This window comes from Phyllopteryx taeniolatus, chromosome 5 (genome assembly GCF_024500385.1).
Source record: "Phyllopteryx taeniolatus isolate TA_2022b chromosome 5, UOR_Ptae_1.2, whole genome shotgun sequence".
NCBI classification, from domain to species: domain Eukaryota; kingdom Metazoa; phylum Chordata; class Actinopteri; order Syngnathiformes; family Syngnathidae; genus Phyllopteryx; species Phyllopteryx taeniolatus.
Genome location: NC_084506.1, coordinates 25,906,078 through 25,918,832, shown reverse-complemented (window position 1 = coordinate 25,918,832; position 12,755 = coordinate 25,906,078). Strand labels below are relative to the sequence as shown.

Here is a 12,755-nt window from a genome sequence, read left to right as displayed (position 1 = left end):
CATAAATTCTTACATTCTCATGCAGATGGAGATGCCTCATCAATCAAAGATACAGAGATTCCACCTTCAACCTTTAAACAGAACCTTCCAACCAAAAGAGCTTCCTGCCAGTCACTGAACAGCGTCGTGGCAGAAATGGCCCCCTCCCACACGGACGCTAGGCTCTTTGCACCCATCACTCATCCGCTCCAAGAACGGGGCGCCAGGGCCAAGACCCGCTGCTCCACCCTGCCTTCACGCCACCGAGGGGCGGAGACGTGTTACAGCCTGCCTAAACCCAGCCACTCCAGCAGCCTGTCCAGGTTCCATCAGCAGGCGTCGCTCACGCCGCTGGTCCCCCTCGGACTTTCGCTGTCAGCCAAACCCGACACAGAGTCCCCACAGCGGCCCAGCAGCTCCGGTCAACTCTTCTTGCTCAAAGGCCCCCCTCCTCAACAGCCTCGCTCCAGGGGCAAAGGCCGGTGCTCCACCCTGCCCTCAAGACAAAGAGCCCCTGGCTCAGAAGAGCACCCCACCAAGCCGACCCATTCTACGAGCTTCACAAAGCTGGGAGACCGAGTGCCCCCTTCCCCCAGTGAACTTAAACGCAACACACCAGTATGAGTGGAGGTGGGAGGCAGCAGAAAGAGACACGGGTGAATGGAGGGGAACACTATCCAGATTATTATCTTGCATGTGCCTGGAGCCTCACCCCCATTCCTTCGTAATACCCCTCCAGCCACCTTCTTCTCCTCCTTAATTGCCACAAATGTTTATACCACGCAGGACAATTCAGAGGAATGTGACCGTGATCCTCTGAAACACTCCTTGTCACTCATCGAGGGAACTTTGAGTCTTTTTGTTATTTATTGTTGTTGGTTTTTCCCCCCACAGACGCAGCTCAAATAGCCCACGGTCCTTGGTGATGCTCAGCTTTCCCCATGCGTCTCGTCACCACAGAGCGTGGGAGCTAGAGAATCCACAGTTACGCTTGCAGATCAGATTTTATTTTTAGAGGTTTTGATATACAAAAGAAGGCAAACCGATAATAAAAGAACAACACATTTTTTATGGCTGTTTGTTTTTTTCTTGTGAAATCTGCTAGGTAATTTTATTAGGTTATTGAGACACAGGGTCCTCGGTTTATCACGTTTCAGGCGGCAGAAGACGCTTAATTACCACTGTACAGTACTTCCAGCTATCCTTTTTCTGTACCACTTATCCTCACTAGGGTCGCGGGCGTGCTAAAGCCTATCCCAGCTATCTTCGGGCGAGAGGCGGGGTATACCCTGAACTTGTCACCAGGCAATCCCAGGGCACATATAAACAAACAACCGTACAGTACGTACTGTTCTTTATTTAAATGTTTGATAGTGTGTTTTCATACCAATATTTACTGTAATTAAAACTTTATTACTGCGTTAGCATAGGTTAGTGAGATTACAACGATTGATTTGCGTATACGGGTTCTGTAAAACGAAGACCTTTAGATTGTGGTCCAATTTTAATATTAGACTGATGAAATGAGAGTCTCTTCTGTCCCCTTCTCGTAACTCAAGATGAACAAATACATAGTACCTTGACTTACCAGTGCTCCAACTTTTCGAAGTTTCGAACCGTTGCTTGGTTGATTTATTATTATCTTTTGGCCCAATTAAGTGAAGTTCCTAAGGCACACCTTATGACAGCACAAGAATATGCTATAGTCCAGTGGTTGTGAATCACTGGCATACTGTACCCAAAATTGTGAAAAATGCTTTATTTTCCACCATTTTCTGTTTGTTTTATCTTTTTCTCATTGAATGGCAGTGTCTGGGCATTGATATGATGTGACGTGTTAAGCAGGTAAAATTTCCCTCACTTCTTTTTTGTTTTTTGTTTTTTTTGTTTTTATTTATTTATTTCTTTTGTATTACAGCTTGTCAATAATAGCTCTTCAATTGCTGGTGAACTTTGATACTAACCTGGCCTTTATGTGCAGAGTGACTCTCCTAATGGAAAGGTTCCTGTTTCTCCTTCAAAAGTCTTGCATTGACTCCTCCTCCTCGACTGAAAGGGGCCCTTTGTGGGGGGGTTTCCCAGGCATTCCAAAGGGAATTCCTGCAGGTGAGGACACAGAAACTGAAATTTGCTTGGATGACAAATTAAAACTCTCATCTGTTTCCTTTTTTTTTTTTTTTTTTGGCTGAGTAAACTCTTGCTTTGCAGCAACCCCAAAGAGTGTGATCAGCACGGCAGGCCAAGAGGGAGGGGCATGATTCCAAGTTTTCCACCCAGGTGAGCTGTCTCTCACTCTCTCTCACTAGCTCTCTCTCTCTCTCTCTCTCTCTCTCTCCCTCTCTGTCTCTTTCTCACGCACTCACAAACTAATGAAGGGAGTGATCGGAACATGAGTAAATATTGGTTTTGCATGAAGGTGTCTTCATACAGACTGGTAGTTAGAGAGGATCTAACAGGGTGTGTATGTGTGTAAGTGGACTACATGACTTTCACACTGCTCATACAGCTGCCTTGAAAAGCCACAAGGTGAGTACGGGTGTCAGCTCAAAGTTTTTCATATGTTCTCATCACATAATTTTACAGGTTTGTAAACACTTTGCATGTTGCTGAGCCACGCACATACACACACCTTCTCCAATGGCTTCCCCTTCCCTCTGTTCGAACTCGCCAAGGAAAAACATTGCCCGCAGCTATTCAAATGACTGCATAGCCCTGCTGACAGTAACTGACTCAACGACTTCTTGTTTAACGACAACATGCTTTCAGTGTTTAAAACGACGAAATGGTGCACTCAAACAAACTGTCCGCATGTTTTATCTACATGTATGGGCAGAGTCCATGAGAGACGGAGGAGTTTACTTTGTAATCTTTCCATCTGTGTATTGCTATTCATCTCCATTTTGCCCTTTGGTATCTGCTGTAAATAGCTCACCTCCTTAAAACCAGTGTAATCTAATGGACTGTCAGATTGAATTATTTAGTAGGAAATGGTACAGAAAATGTGTTCGATAGGTTTATATGAGCAGATAAGTCAAATAAAGTAAAGTCAGTACTTTTTTTTTTTTTTCAAGGCAGCACGATGGTTAGTGGTTAACTCGTCTGTCTCACAGACGAGAGATCCCAGGGTTTGAATCTCTGCTCCAGTCTTCCTGTGTAGAGTTTGCATGTTCTCCCTGTGATTACACGGGTTATGTATGCGCACTCCTCCCACATTACAAAATAAAATACATGTATTATGTACGGTGGTCTGAATGGTTGTTTGTCTGTCTCTTGCCAAAAAAGTCTATCCATCCATCTATCCTCTCTGTCACTTATCCTCACTAGAGTCACGATTGTTGGCTGACTTTGGATGATAATTGTTTACACCCTGGATTGGTCACCAGCCAAACACAGGGCACTTACAGACAAACAACCATTCACACTCACATTAACACCTAATGATAACAAATGTGCTGTAGTACAGTGGTTGTGAATCACTGGCATACTGTACCCAAAATAGTGCAAATGCTTTCTTTTCACCATTTTTCCACCAAAGGACAATGTAGAATTTTCAATGACCCTAACGTGCATGTTTTTGGAATCTGGAAGGAAACCGGAGTATCCAGGGAAAACCCATGCAAACACGAGGCAAACATGCAGAATCTACACAGGAAGGCCGCAGCACGGACTCAATGAGGCCAAGCACGATAGAAAATGGATGGATGAGAAATGGCAGTTCTATGATCATCACCATGCATTTACTTAGAAATCTAAATAAGTGTTTTTAAACCACTATTCCTTTTCACTTGATTGGTCACAAAATTATGATTTGTTTACAAATAATGTAAATTTGTTCATCTGTCTATGCTATCACATTTATTGTGACATTTCTGTCTGGTAGGGTGCCATGAGATTTTTCTTATGTAAAATATGTGCCTTGGTTCAATTAAGATAGGGAAACGCTGTTGTGACAATGAGCTTAATATGTTAGCTCAAGTTGTGATATGCACTGCATCAATGTTTTTAAATAGGGGTGTGTGCTCTGTGTGCTTTCCCCACAGCATGTTGCACACAGTCACCGAGTGGCTCTGGTGGGAGCGTTTGTGGCTGCCCGTGAACGTCTCGTGGGCAGATCTGGAGGACCGCGACGGCCGTGTCTACGCCAAAGCCTCCCAGCTGTACGCCATGTTGCCCTTGGCCTTCTGCCTCCTCTTTGTCAGGTTTCTCTTTGAGAGGTGAGCAGAGACGAAAGGTTTGACAGTACATCGCACAAGCAGTCTGGAACAATATTCACAATCCCTCATGTTATGGTTTCTCTATGGTACACCGCTGCATGTTTAGTCATGAAAATAATTAGTTAAAAAAATACAGTTGTGTAAAATATAGACAGGGTAGGCCAAAAGTAGGTATACACGTTCCAAAAATAACATATTATGACACTTACACTTACTGATTACAATTTGATTTTTAGACTCCGTGTAATCTTGTAAATGCCTAAAATGTCCTCCTTCAAAATTGCAACATTCCTCAAACTTTTCCAGAACACTACGACGCAAATTCAATAAAGTTTCAATAAAACAGTTATACAGTGTTCCTCACTATATCATTGTTGTTTTTCCTTAACCCATTGTTTTTTAATGACTTTTTACAGTACAGTATACTTACTCAATGTAACAACACCCTTGCATACGGGAAAGGAGAGCCATAGTCGCTGAAGCACTTTTTAGTTTTGTTGACCGCAGGGAGAACATCCATCCATCCATTTTCTGAGCCGCTTCTCCTCACTAGGGTCGCGGGCGTGCTGGAGCCTATCCCAGCTGTCATCGGGCAGGAGGCGGGGTACACCCTGAACTGGTTGCCAGCCAATCGCAGGGCACATAGGAACAAACAACCATTCGCACTCACAGTCATGCCTACGGGCAATTTAGAGTCTCCAATTCATGCATGTTTTTTGGGATGTGGGAGGAAACCGGAGTGCCCGGAGAAAACCCACGCAGGCACGGGGAGAACATGCAAACTCCACACAGGCGGGGCCGGGGATTGAACCCGGGTCCTCAGAACTGTGAGGCTGACACTCTAACCAGTCGGCCACCGTGCCGCCGCAGGGAGAACAGTAAAACGCAAACAAAATGAGCACACTCATGCAGAAACTGGTGCCAGCTCTGACTCAGACACGATTCACCAATGTCACACACGACCTCATCAAGCCCCGCCTCTTAAAGGTACATCCATGTCTAGCAATATTTTGTGCTTGCAGGTTGATTTTGTGTTCCAATACATTTATAATATGTTAGAAAAGTGTTTATTAGTGAGTTTAAATTGGTTAAAGGGTGTGGGATGGGTACAACTATAGATTTTTTTTCTTTTTACATCGCTCGAAATTGCAGCTCTTCACGTAGTGTGGGAGGGTCTGGAAAATAACCTCCTCGAAAGCAGGGGGTCACTGTCGTAGTATCAAGCAACGGTTACGGTTTCTAAATGAGGTTTCAAGGCAAGTGTTAGGGTTACATGGACGGTTTAGGGTTTCAAAGTAAAGGTTTAACACGGGATTAGGGTGTTAAGATATGGTTTCAAGTAAAGATTTCTAGCCGAGGTTAGGGTTTGTAGTTGGGGTATCAAAATTGTGGTTTTGAAACAAGGTAGGGCTTTTAAACAAGAGTTACCTTTTCAAATAAAGGTCTCAAGCCAAGCGTCATCCTTCCTTTGCTTCCTTTACTTCATTCCATCCTTCATTCCTCCCAATCTTTGTGCCTTAATTCATTTCTTCTATCATTTTCTTTCCTACATTCCTTCCTTCTTTCATTTCTTAAGTAAGTTAAAAAGGGTTTACCTACTTTTGCCCCAAACTGTACACTTAAGTGAAGAAACAAACAAAAATAAGGTTATTTTGAAGCTGGATGGATGGATTTAAATTGTTAATGCTGTACTTGTATAACGGTATGAAAAAGTAACTATTGGCTAAAGGACTTTTTTTTTCTGTCCCCTCGTGTTGGTGTGCAGATTGGTGGCCGCCCCGCTGGCTGACATTTGCGGTATTAAAGACAGACTGCGTCACACCGTAGAGCAAAACGCCATCTTGGAAAACTACTTCTGCACACAAGCACATGTTCTGTCACAGGTAAAGCAAGACTAAAAGTTGTAAGAACCTTGTTACTATATTCATGGATAATTAAATGGGCTTTCCGAGGGGCCTCAACATGCCCAAAAACTCACCCATACTGTATTGGCAAGCGCATGTATCGTGGTGAAAATGAATGTGTTTAAGGGGTCCCCGACATGACCCCCTCCCCCCGCCCCCCACAACACCTCTCACCCCAGGAATCATCTCGTTGCGTCACCTGGAAAGAAAAAAAATAGCCCCCAACAACAGTTCCATAGATCAACGAGAAGTCAAGTGTCCATTCATCGCTACTTTCAGCTTTTATTATTATTCTTCTTATTATTATTATTATTATATTGTCCACAGATCCTTAAGAAAAAACATTAAAAGTGCTTAAAAAATGGCACAGACATACGTAAACATCATTGCTATATTGTCTTTGGAAATCTTTCGAAACGATTTAACAATTTTGTATTTAGTTCAATTTAAGTTTCCCATATAGTGTAGCCAACTCTTAGTCGTCATATTTAGGTCTTCAGTTTGATCAAAGTGACCTTAAAAAGGGTCTTAGAAAGACTTAAATGTGGCTTCCTTTAACCTGCACACACCCTGATTTATGATTTGCATAGATACTGATTCAGTGTGCCTGTGCATGTGTGTGTCTGTTTGTGTGTCAGTCGGATGTGAGGGCTCTGTGTAAGAAGACAAGTTGGACTGAGCGAAGAGTTCAAGTGTGGTTCAGGAGGAGGCGCAACCACCAACGTCCAGGTCTTCGCAAGAGATTCTGTGAGGCCAGGTGTGTATGTGTGCTTGTGTGTGTTCAGTCGCAAAATGTTTCTCAAATGCTTATTTTTTTTACATATCCTTATTGTTTGCATATGTCAACAGTTGGAGATGTGTATTCTATTTTTCTGCATTTGTTGGCGGCGTTGTTGCCCTCCATGATGTAAGCGATCTGTCACTGTTTCTTGTCATGTTTTTTGTTAGTGTAACCATGTCACTGTTGCGTGTTGTTCTCAATTTTAGAAACCCTGGTTTTACAGTCTGAAAGAGGTTTGGGCAGGATTCCCTAAACAGGTAAACAAAATTCATGATGATTCATTTATAGGACTTTAAATGTAACATAATGTCCTTTCATGTGTGCAGTCGTTGCTGCAATCCCAGTACTGGCATTACTTCCTGGAAATGGGATTCTATCTTTCGCTGCTCCTCAGCCTCACGTTTGATGTGAAGCGGAAGGCAAGTGTTTATATTTGAATGCCAGAAGATATATGGATAGAGAGAGTGAGAGAGATGGATACATAAGATATCAATGATGACACGCCCGCTAAAGGCACACATCCGCAACTCCTGAAGGCAACTCACCTCACAATAAGCCCTATAAAATTGATTTGATATACAAATAAATTTAATAAACTTACGAGCTTGGTCATAGAGCGAATTAAACTAGTAAGTCATGCGACGGTTCATATGCATGCCAGCGACATACAGTATAATGACAGGCAGAACAATTAAATGCTCTTCCACTAGATGACAGAAGGTGCAATTAACCTTTGTCACCACCTGTTGGCGTTCATACAACAAAATAACTTTGTGTTCATCTAAACAAGCCCATATTTCGGACAAAGTAAATTTGGGAGTGAATTGAAAAAAGATCGTCATTATTTCAGATTTTATACTTTTTGGAACATTTTTGAGATTTTTCCAATGTAAAATATGAGCCTCGGCTCAATAAAGGTTGGGAAACTTTCGGGGTGGTTTCCGTATCTGAGTCACAATTCTGAGGTTCAGGGTTCGAATCTCAGTTCGTTGCCGGTTTACTGTTTTTCTCACCGGTGCAGGACTTTAAAGAGCAGGTGATACACCACATTGCCACGCTGACTTTGCTGGCATTCTCCTGGATCTCCAACTACATCCGCGTCGGCACCATCGTGATGGCGCTCCACGACTCTGCCGATATCCTGCTCGAGGTCAGCTTGCTCGTCACGTCAGCTCGTGTGTGCATGGATCGCTCCTTGTCAGATTAGGAGCAAATACTCATGTTATGGGTGTGCAAAGTAATCTTTTTGCGTGTATTTTTATAATTGTGTTACTCATGACACTATAGTATCACAATTGTGTTGCAATACAATCATTATGCAACAATATATTGGAAAACATCATACCACCTGGAACAGTGGACAAGTGGTTCGCCTCACAGTTTAGAGGTTGTGGGTTCAAATCTGGGCTCTGTGTGGAGTTTGCATGTTCTCCCTCTGCCTGCATAGTTTTTCTCCTGGTCGTCCGGTTTTCTCCCACATTCCAAAAACATGCAGTGAAGGGTAATTCAGCACTCGGAATTGTCCTTGTGTGTAGTGTGAATGCGAGTGTGAATGGTTGTTTGTCTAGATGTGCCTTGCGATTGGCTGGCGACCAGTTTAGGGTGTACCCTGCCTTGTGTCCATATTCAGCTGGGATAGGGTCCAGCCTACCCAAGTGAGGATAGAGAATAGATGGCCATACAGTACTTTCAAAAAATTATGATGAAAAGCTCCTATGTCCAAATTTCTCAGGACTATGAAAAATCAATATAAGAATTCTTTGGCTGCACCTTTATACGCAATTTAAAGATATTATTTTTGGAAGAACCTTACAAGAAAATGCTTTTAAATAGGATAAAACCTAAATTGCACAAAATAGGCCCTAGGATCTCTGACACGTGTTGAAAGTATGGAGCTAGCTATTGTAGAAAGAGATATATTGGCACTGATGAATTGATTGCTTTCAATGTTGGTCTTCACATTCCCTCTTCATGTTCATTAGTGTTGTGTTTGTTGTTTTTCAATTTCACATTTAATTATCTTTTTTTTCACTTTCAACTTTTAATGCCAGGATTTTAGTATGTAAGGCAAGCGCGGGAGCAGATGATCACTCCATATAATTTAATATTCTGGATCCATATCATACAGTATTTGATGTCTGTATACCCATACAGTTGTGTAAGAGATAAGAATTGATTTCATGTTTGTTATATTAATACCGGCGGCACGGTGGCCGACTGGTTAGAGCGTCAGCCTCACAGTTCTGAGGACCCGGGTTCAATCCCTGGCCCCGCCTGTGTGGAGTTTGCATGTTCTCCCCGTGCCTGCGTGGGTTTTCTCCGGGTACTCCGGTTTCCTCCCACATCCCAAAAACATGCATGAATTGGAGACTCTAAATTGCCCGTAGGCATGACTGTGAGTGCGAATGGTTGTTTGTTCCTATGTGCCCTGCGATTGGCTGGCAACCAGTTCAGGGTGTACCCCGCCTCCTGCCCGATGACAGCTGGGATAGGCTCCAGCACGCCCGCGACCCTAGTGAGGAGAAGCGGCTCAGAAAATGGATGGATGGATATATTAATACCATGGCAAAAAAGGTGCAATATCGTTAATCCCCCCGCTACCCAAGAAAATCTAATAATTTCTCATTTGCAAAACAAGTAACATCTTATAGTTGTACACAAACATACAAAATGAATTTGTCTGTTTTTTCTTGCAGGGTGCAAAGGTCCTCAACTACGCTAAGTGGCATAAGATGGCTAACGCTATGTTTGTGGTCTTCACCTTCCTTTTCATGCTGACCAGACTTGTGATTTTTCCTTTCTGGTGAGTATGTGCAAGTCATCACTTTCAACATTAACCTTTTTTTTTGTCATATGAACAGTAGGGAAACATGTTTGTCATGGATGTCAACATAATGCAAAATTATTTTTAAAAAATAATGACAATACAGAGCAAAAAAACAAATGTAATAGAGGCATAACAGTACAAAATAAAGGAATACAACTTGGTTGTAAACCTATAGTGTATATGGGAACTGTACAACTCAAGCAACATTGTACTGTATTACCTCAGCAACTCATACTCCTATCACATGTTGAGGGGTCAGGAACCCAAATTAAATGTGATTCTCCACAGGGTGATCCACTGCACGTGGGTGTATCCACTAGAAAGTTATCCTCCGTTCTTCGGCTACTATTTCTTCAACGTCATGCTGCTGGTGCTCCAGATTCTGCACCTCTACTGGGCCGTTCTCATATCAAAAATGCTCTACAAGTGTCTCTTCAGCAAGGTGTGTTTATTACAGCTTGATGCTACGTTTTGTATGACACCCTCACTTTGTGAAGTTGTTTTCGCATGTGCAGCTGGAAGGGGATGACAGGAGCGATGAAGAGGAGGACGACAGTGAGGAGGAGAGAAACTGCAAGCGTAATCACATGAACGGTGCCGGAGTCCGAGGCCGGGCCAACGGTCACTGATTGCATAAGAATAGTGACTTCTTGGACAGAATCCCGGGAGACTGTACAGAAATTAAGTACGATGCATCCAGAAAGCATTCACAGCAATTGACTTTTTCAACATTTTGTTACGTGCAGCCTTTTTCCACCAGTACCTTGACTTATGAATGCCTTGCCTTAACCTAGGAGTCTTTCAGAAAACGAGCTGTCGCTTGATCGATTTTTTTTTCATCTGTGGGCAAGGAGAGCCACTGCAAACATTCAAATACACAACTCACACCCCGACACTAACACTGAACTATCCATCCATCTTCTTAGCCGCTTCTCCTCACTAGGGTCGTGGGCGTGCTGGAGCCTATCCCAGCTATCATCGGGCAGGAGGCGGTGTACACCCTGAACTGCTTGCCAGCCAATCGCAGGGCACATACAAACAAACAACCATTCGCACTCACGTTCACACCTACGGGCAAATTAGAGTTGTCAATGAACCTACCACGCATGTTTTTGGGATGTGGGAGGAAACCGGAGTGCCCGGAAAAAAAAGAAAACCCACACAGGGAGAACATGTAAACTCCACACAGGCGGGGTCGGGGATTGAACCCCAGTCCTCAGAACTGTGAGGCAGACGCTCTAACCAGTCATCCACCGTGCCGCACACTGAACTATATATATATATATATAGATATATATTAACTCACTAGGCCACGCCCCTTAAGAGTACATCCAACACAAATGCTACAATGTACAGTAATTACACTATAAAGCCAGTATATTTCTTTACATTCGCTATTATTATGATTTTATACAATAGACTACTAATTTTCTTTCTTAAAACCATGTAATAACAAAACATGTTTTGGTAAGCTTCAATTCATTTCAATGGGGAAAATTTAATTCCTATATGAGTAAATAAAGTTAAGTGGTCACGGAATGAATTCATGACACATTAATTCCCACATTAATGACAATGTGGGAAAAAAAGGGAGCCGAGCTTAATTTTGAGCTTCATGGCAAAGGTGTGTGACTACTTAACAGTATTAACAAATATTGTACTCAAGTAAGAGTACTGTTACTTTCAAATATGACTCAAGTAAATGTAAAAAGTAGTCATCCAAATATTACCATTACCAATATTACCAATATAATTACTGCATGGTGTTGTCTCAAGTTAGAAGTGGGCTGAAATATCCAAGTTTGGGCAGTCACAATTTAAGAGCTGCATGATAAAGCTGGGCGGCACGGTGAACGACTGGTTATGTATTAAGGGTTCAATCCCCGGCCCCGGCTGTGTGGAGTTTGCAAATCTCCCCATGCCTGCGTGGGTTTTCTCCGGGCACTCCGGTTTCCTCCCACATTCCAAAAACATGCGTGGTAGGTTAATTGAAGACTCTAAATTGCCCGTATGTGTGAATGTGAGTGCGACTGGTTGTTTGTTTGTATGTGCCCTGCGATTGGCTGGCAACCAGTTGCGAAGGCTACGTACGCGGTCATGTGACTGCCTAGTGTCGTCTGATTGATGAATTGGAGTCAAATGACACTAGTGTTTACGTTTGTTTGGGGCAACGGGCGCCCTATGCGGCAGTCGAAGATGGAGTCTAAAAATAGACGCGGCAAGCATGAAATAAAAGTTGCGAACGGCATGTCGATCATTGTAACGGAGTAAAAGTATCGATTCTTCTTCAGATAACTACTCAAGTAAAAGTAGAAAGTACAGTGCATTTAAAGTACTCTGACAAGTACAGTTTTTCGAAAATGTTACTTGAGTAAATGTAGCGCGTTACTACCCACCTCTGTGAACATGTTATTATATAACGTCAATACGGGGGGTGCTGTTCTGTTGCACCCAATGTAACTCTTTATTGGGAATTACAGCCACCTACACTCCTTATTGCAACACTTTCAAGGAACAGGCGGTTGTTGTATTTGACGAGATGGTGTGAAACTGCAACACGGATAGAGATTTGATAACTAATGCGTTAATATTTAAACCAGTATTGCCAAAGGGCTCGAACAAACGGATTACAGTATAATGAACCTATGCCCTCTAGCGGCCATGAAGAACAACAACATATAACATGTTCTAATGCAGTACAGATAGGTGTTGTGTGTAGAATTTTGAGGGGGCGGGGCTTAATTTATTTTGTTTTTGAGGCTGTAATACAAAACGTGGAAAAGTGAAATGCTGTGAATACTTTCCGGATGTGCTGTACATATGCAAGCAGATTATTATTTAAACAAAAAACAAACGAAAAAAACAGTGATGGATAAGTCATGACCTGATATGTAGCTACATATTAGCGAAGCTTAAATAAAATAAATTCGGTTCATTTTTGTAGCTCTCAATCACAAAAGTCTCAAAGGGCTTCTTCACACTAACTAATACCAAAATATCAAAAACATCACAGCAACAGAGCATCCAACAAATAATTTGTCTACATACAA

The 12,755-nt window shown here is 42.5% G+C and overlaps 2 protein-coding genes across 5 annotated transcripts in view; both read left to right on the top strand.

The window, feature by feature from the left end:
• The window catches only part of ano2a (anoctamin 2a), a 35,253-nt gene extending 34,205 nt beyond the window's left edge, over positions 1 to 1,048 (top strand). For all 3 annotated transcript variants that reach the window (XM_061774186.1, XM_061774184.1, XM_061774185.1), the window contains one exon: positions 26 to 1,048. In XM_061774186.1, the coding sequence (XP_061630170.1) occupies positions 26 to 603 (578 nt within the window). In that variant the 3' untranslated portion in view covers positions 604 to 1,048. The remainder of the gene's footprint in view (positions 1 to 25) is intronic.
• Positions 1,049 to 1,171: 123 nt separating this feature from the next.
• Positions 1,172 to 12,640, top strand: cers3b (ceramide synthase 3b). 2 transcript variants are annotated; one of them, XM_061774187.1, is made up of 12 exons: positions 1,172 to 2,085; positions 2,188 to 2,256; positions 4,020 to 4,193; positions 5,959 to 6,076; positions 6,736 to 6,854; positions 6,947 to 7,004; positions 7,085 to 7,135; positions 7,205 to 7,297; positions 7,900 to 8,028; positions 9,575 to 9,681; positions 9,994 to 10,147; positions 10,221 to 12,640. In XM_061774187.1, exons 2-12 carry the CDS (start codon positions 2,234 to 2,236, stop codon positions 10,332 to 10,334), a joined length of 1,140 nt encoding a protein of 379 aa, XP_061630171.1. In that variant the 5' UTR covers positions 1,172 to 2,085; positions 2,188 to 2,233; the 3' UTR covers positions 10,335 to 12,640. The 2 variants fall into 2 exon arrangements, with proteins under 2 accessions (XP_061630171.1, XP_061630172.1); XM_061774188.1 differs by lacking the exons at positions 1,172 to 2,085; positions 2,188 to 2,256 and adding an exon at positions 2,299 to 2,505.
• Positions 12,641 to 12,755: the final 115 nt, after the last annotated feature.

Coding starts and splice junctions, on each gene's coding strand:
- cers3b (XM_061774187.1), top strand. CDS start 2,234: ATGATTCCAAGTTTTCCACCCAG. Junction 4,194..5,958: donor GTCAGGTTTCTCTTTGAGAG/GTGAGCAGAGAC, acceptor GTTGGTGTGCAG/ATTGGTGGCCGCCCCGCTGG. Junction 7,136..7,204: donor GGGCAGGATTCCCTAAACAG/GTAAACAAAATT, acceptor TCATGTGTGCAG/TCGTTGCTGCAATCCCAGTA.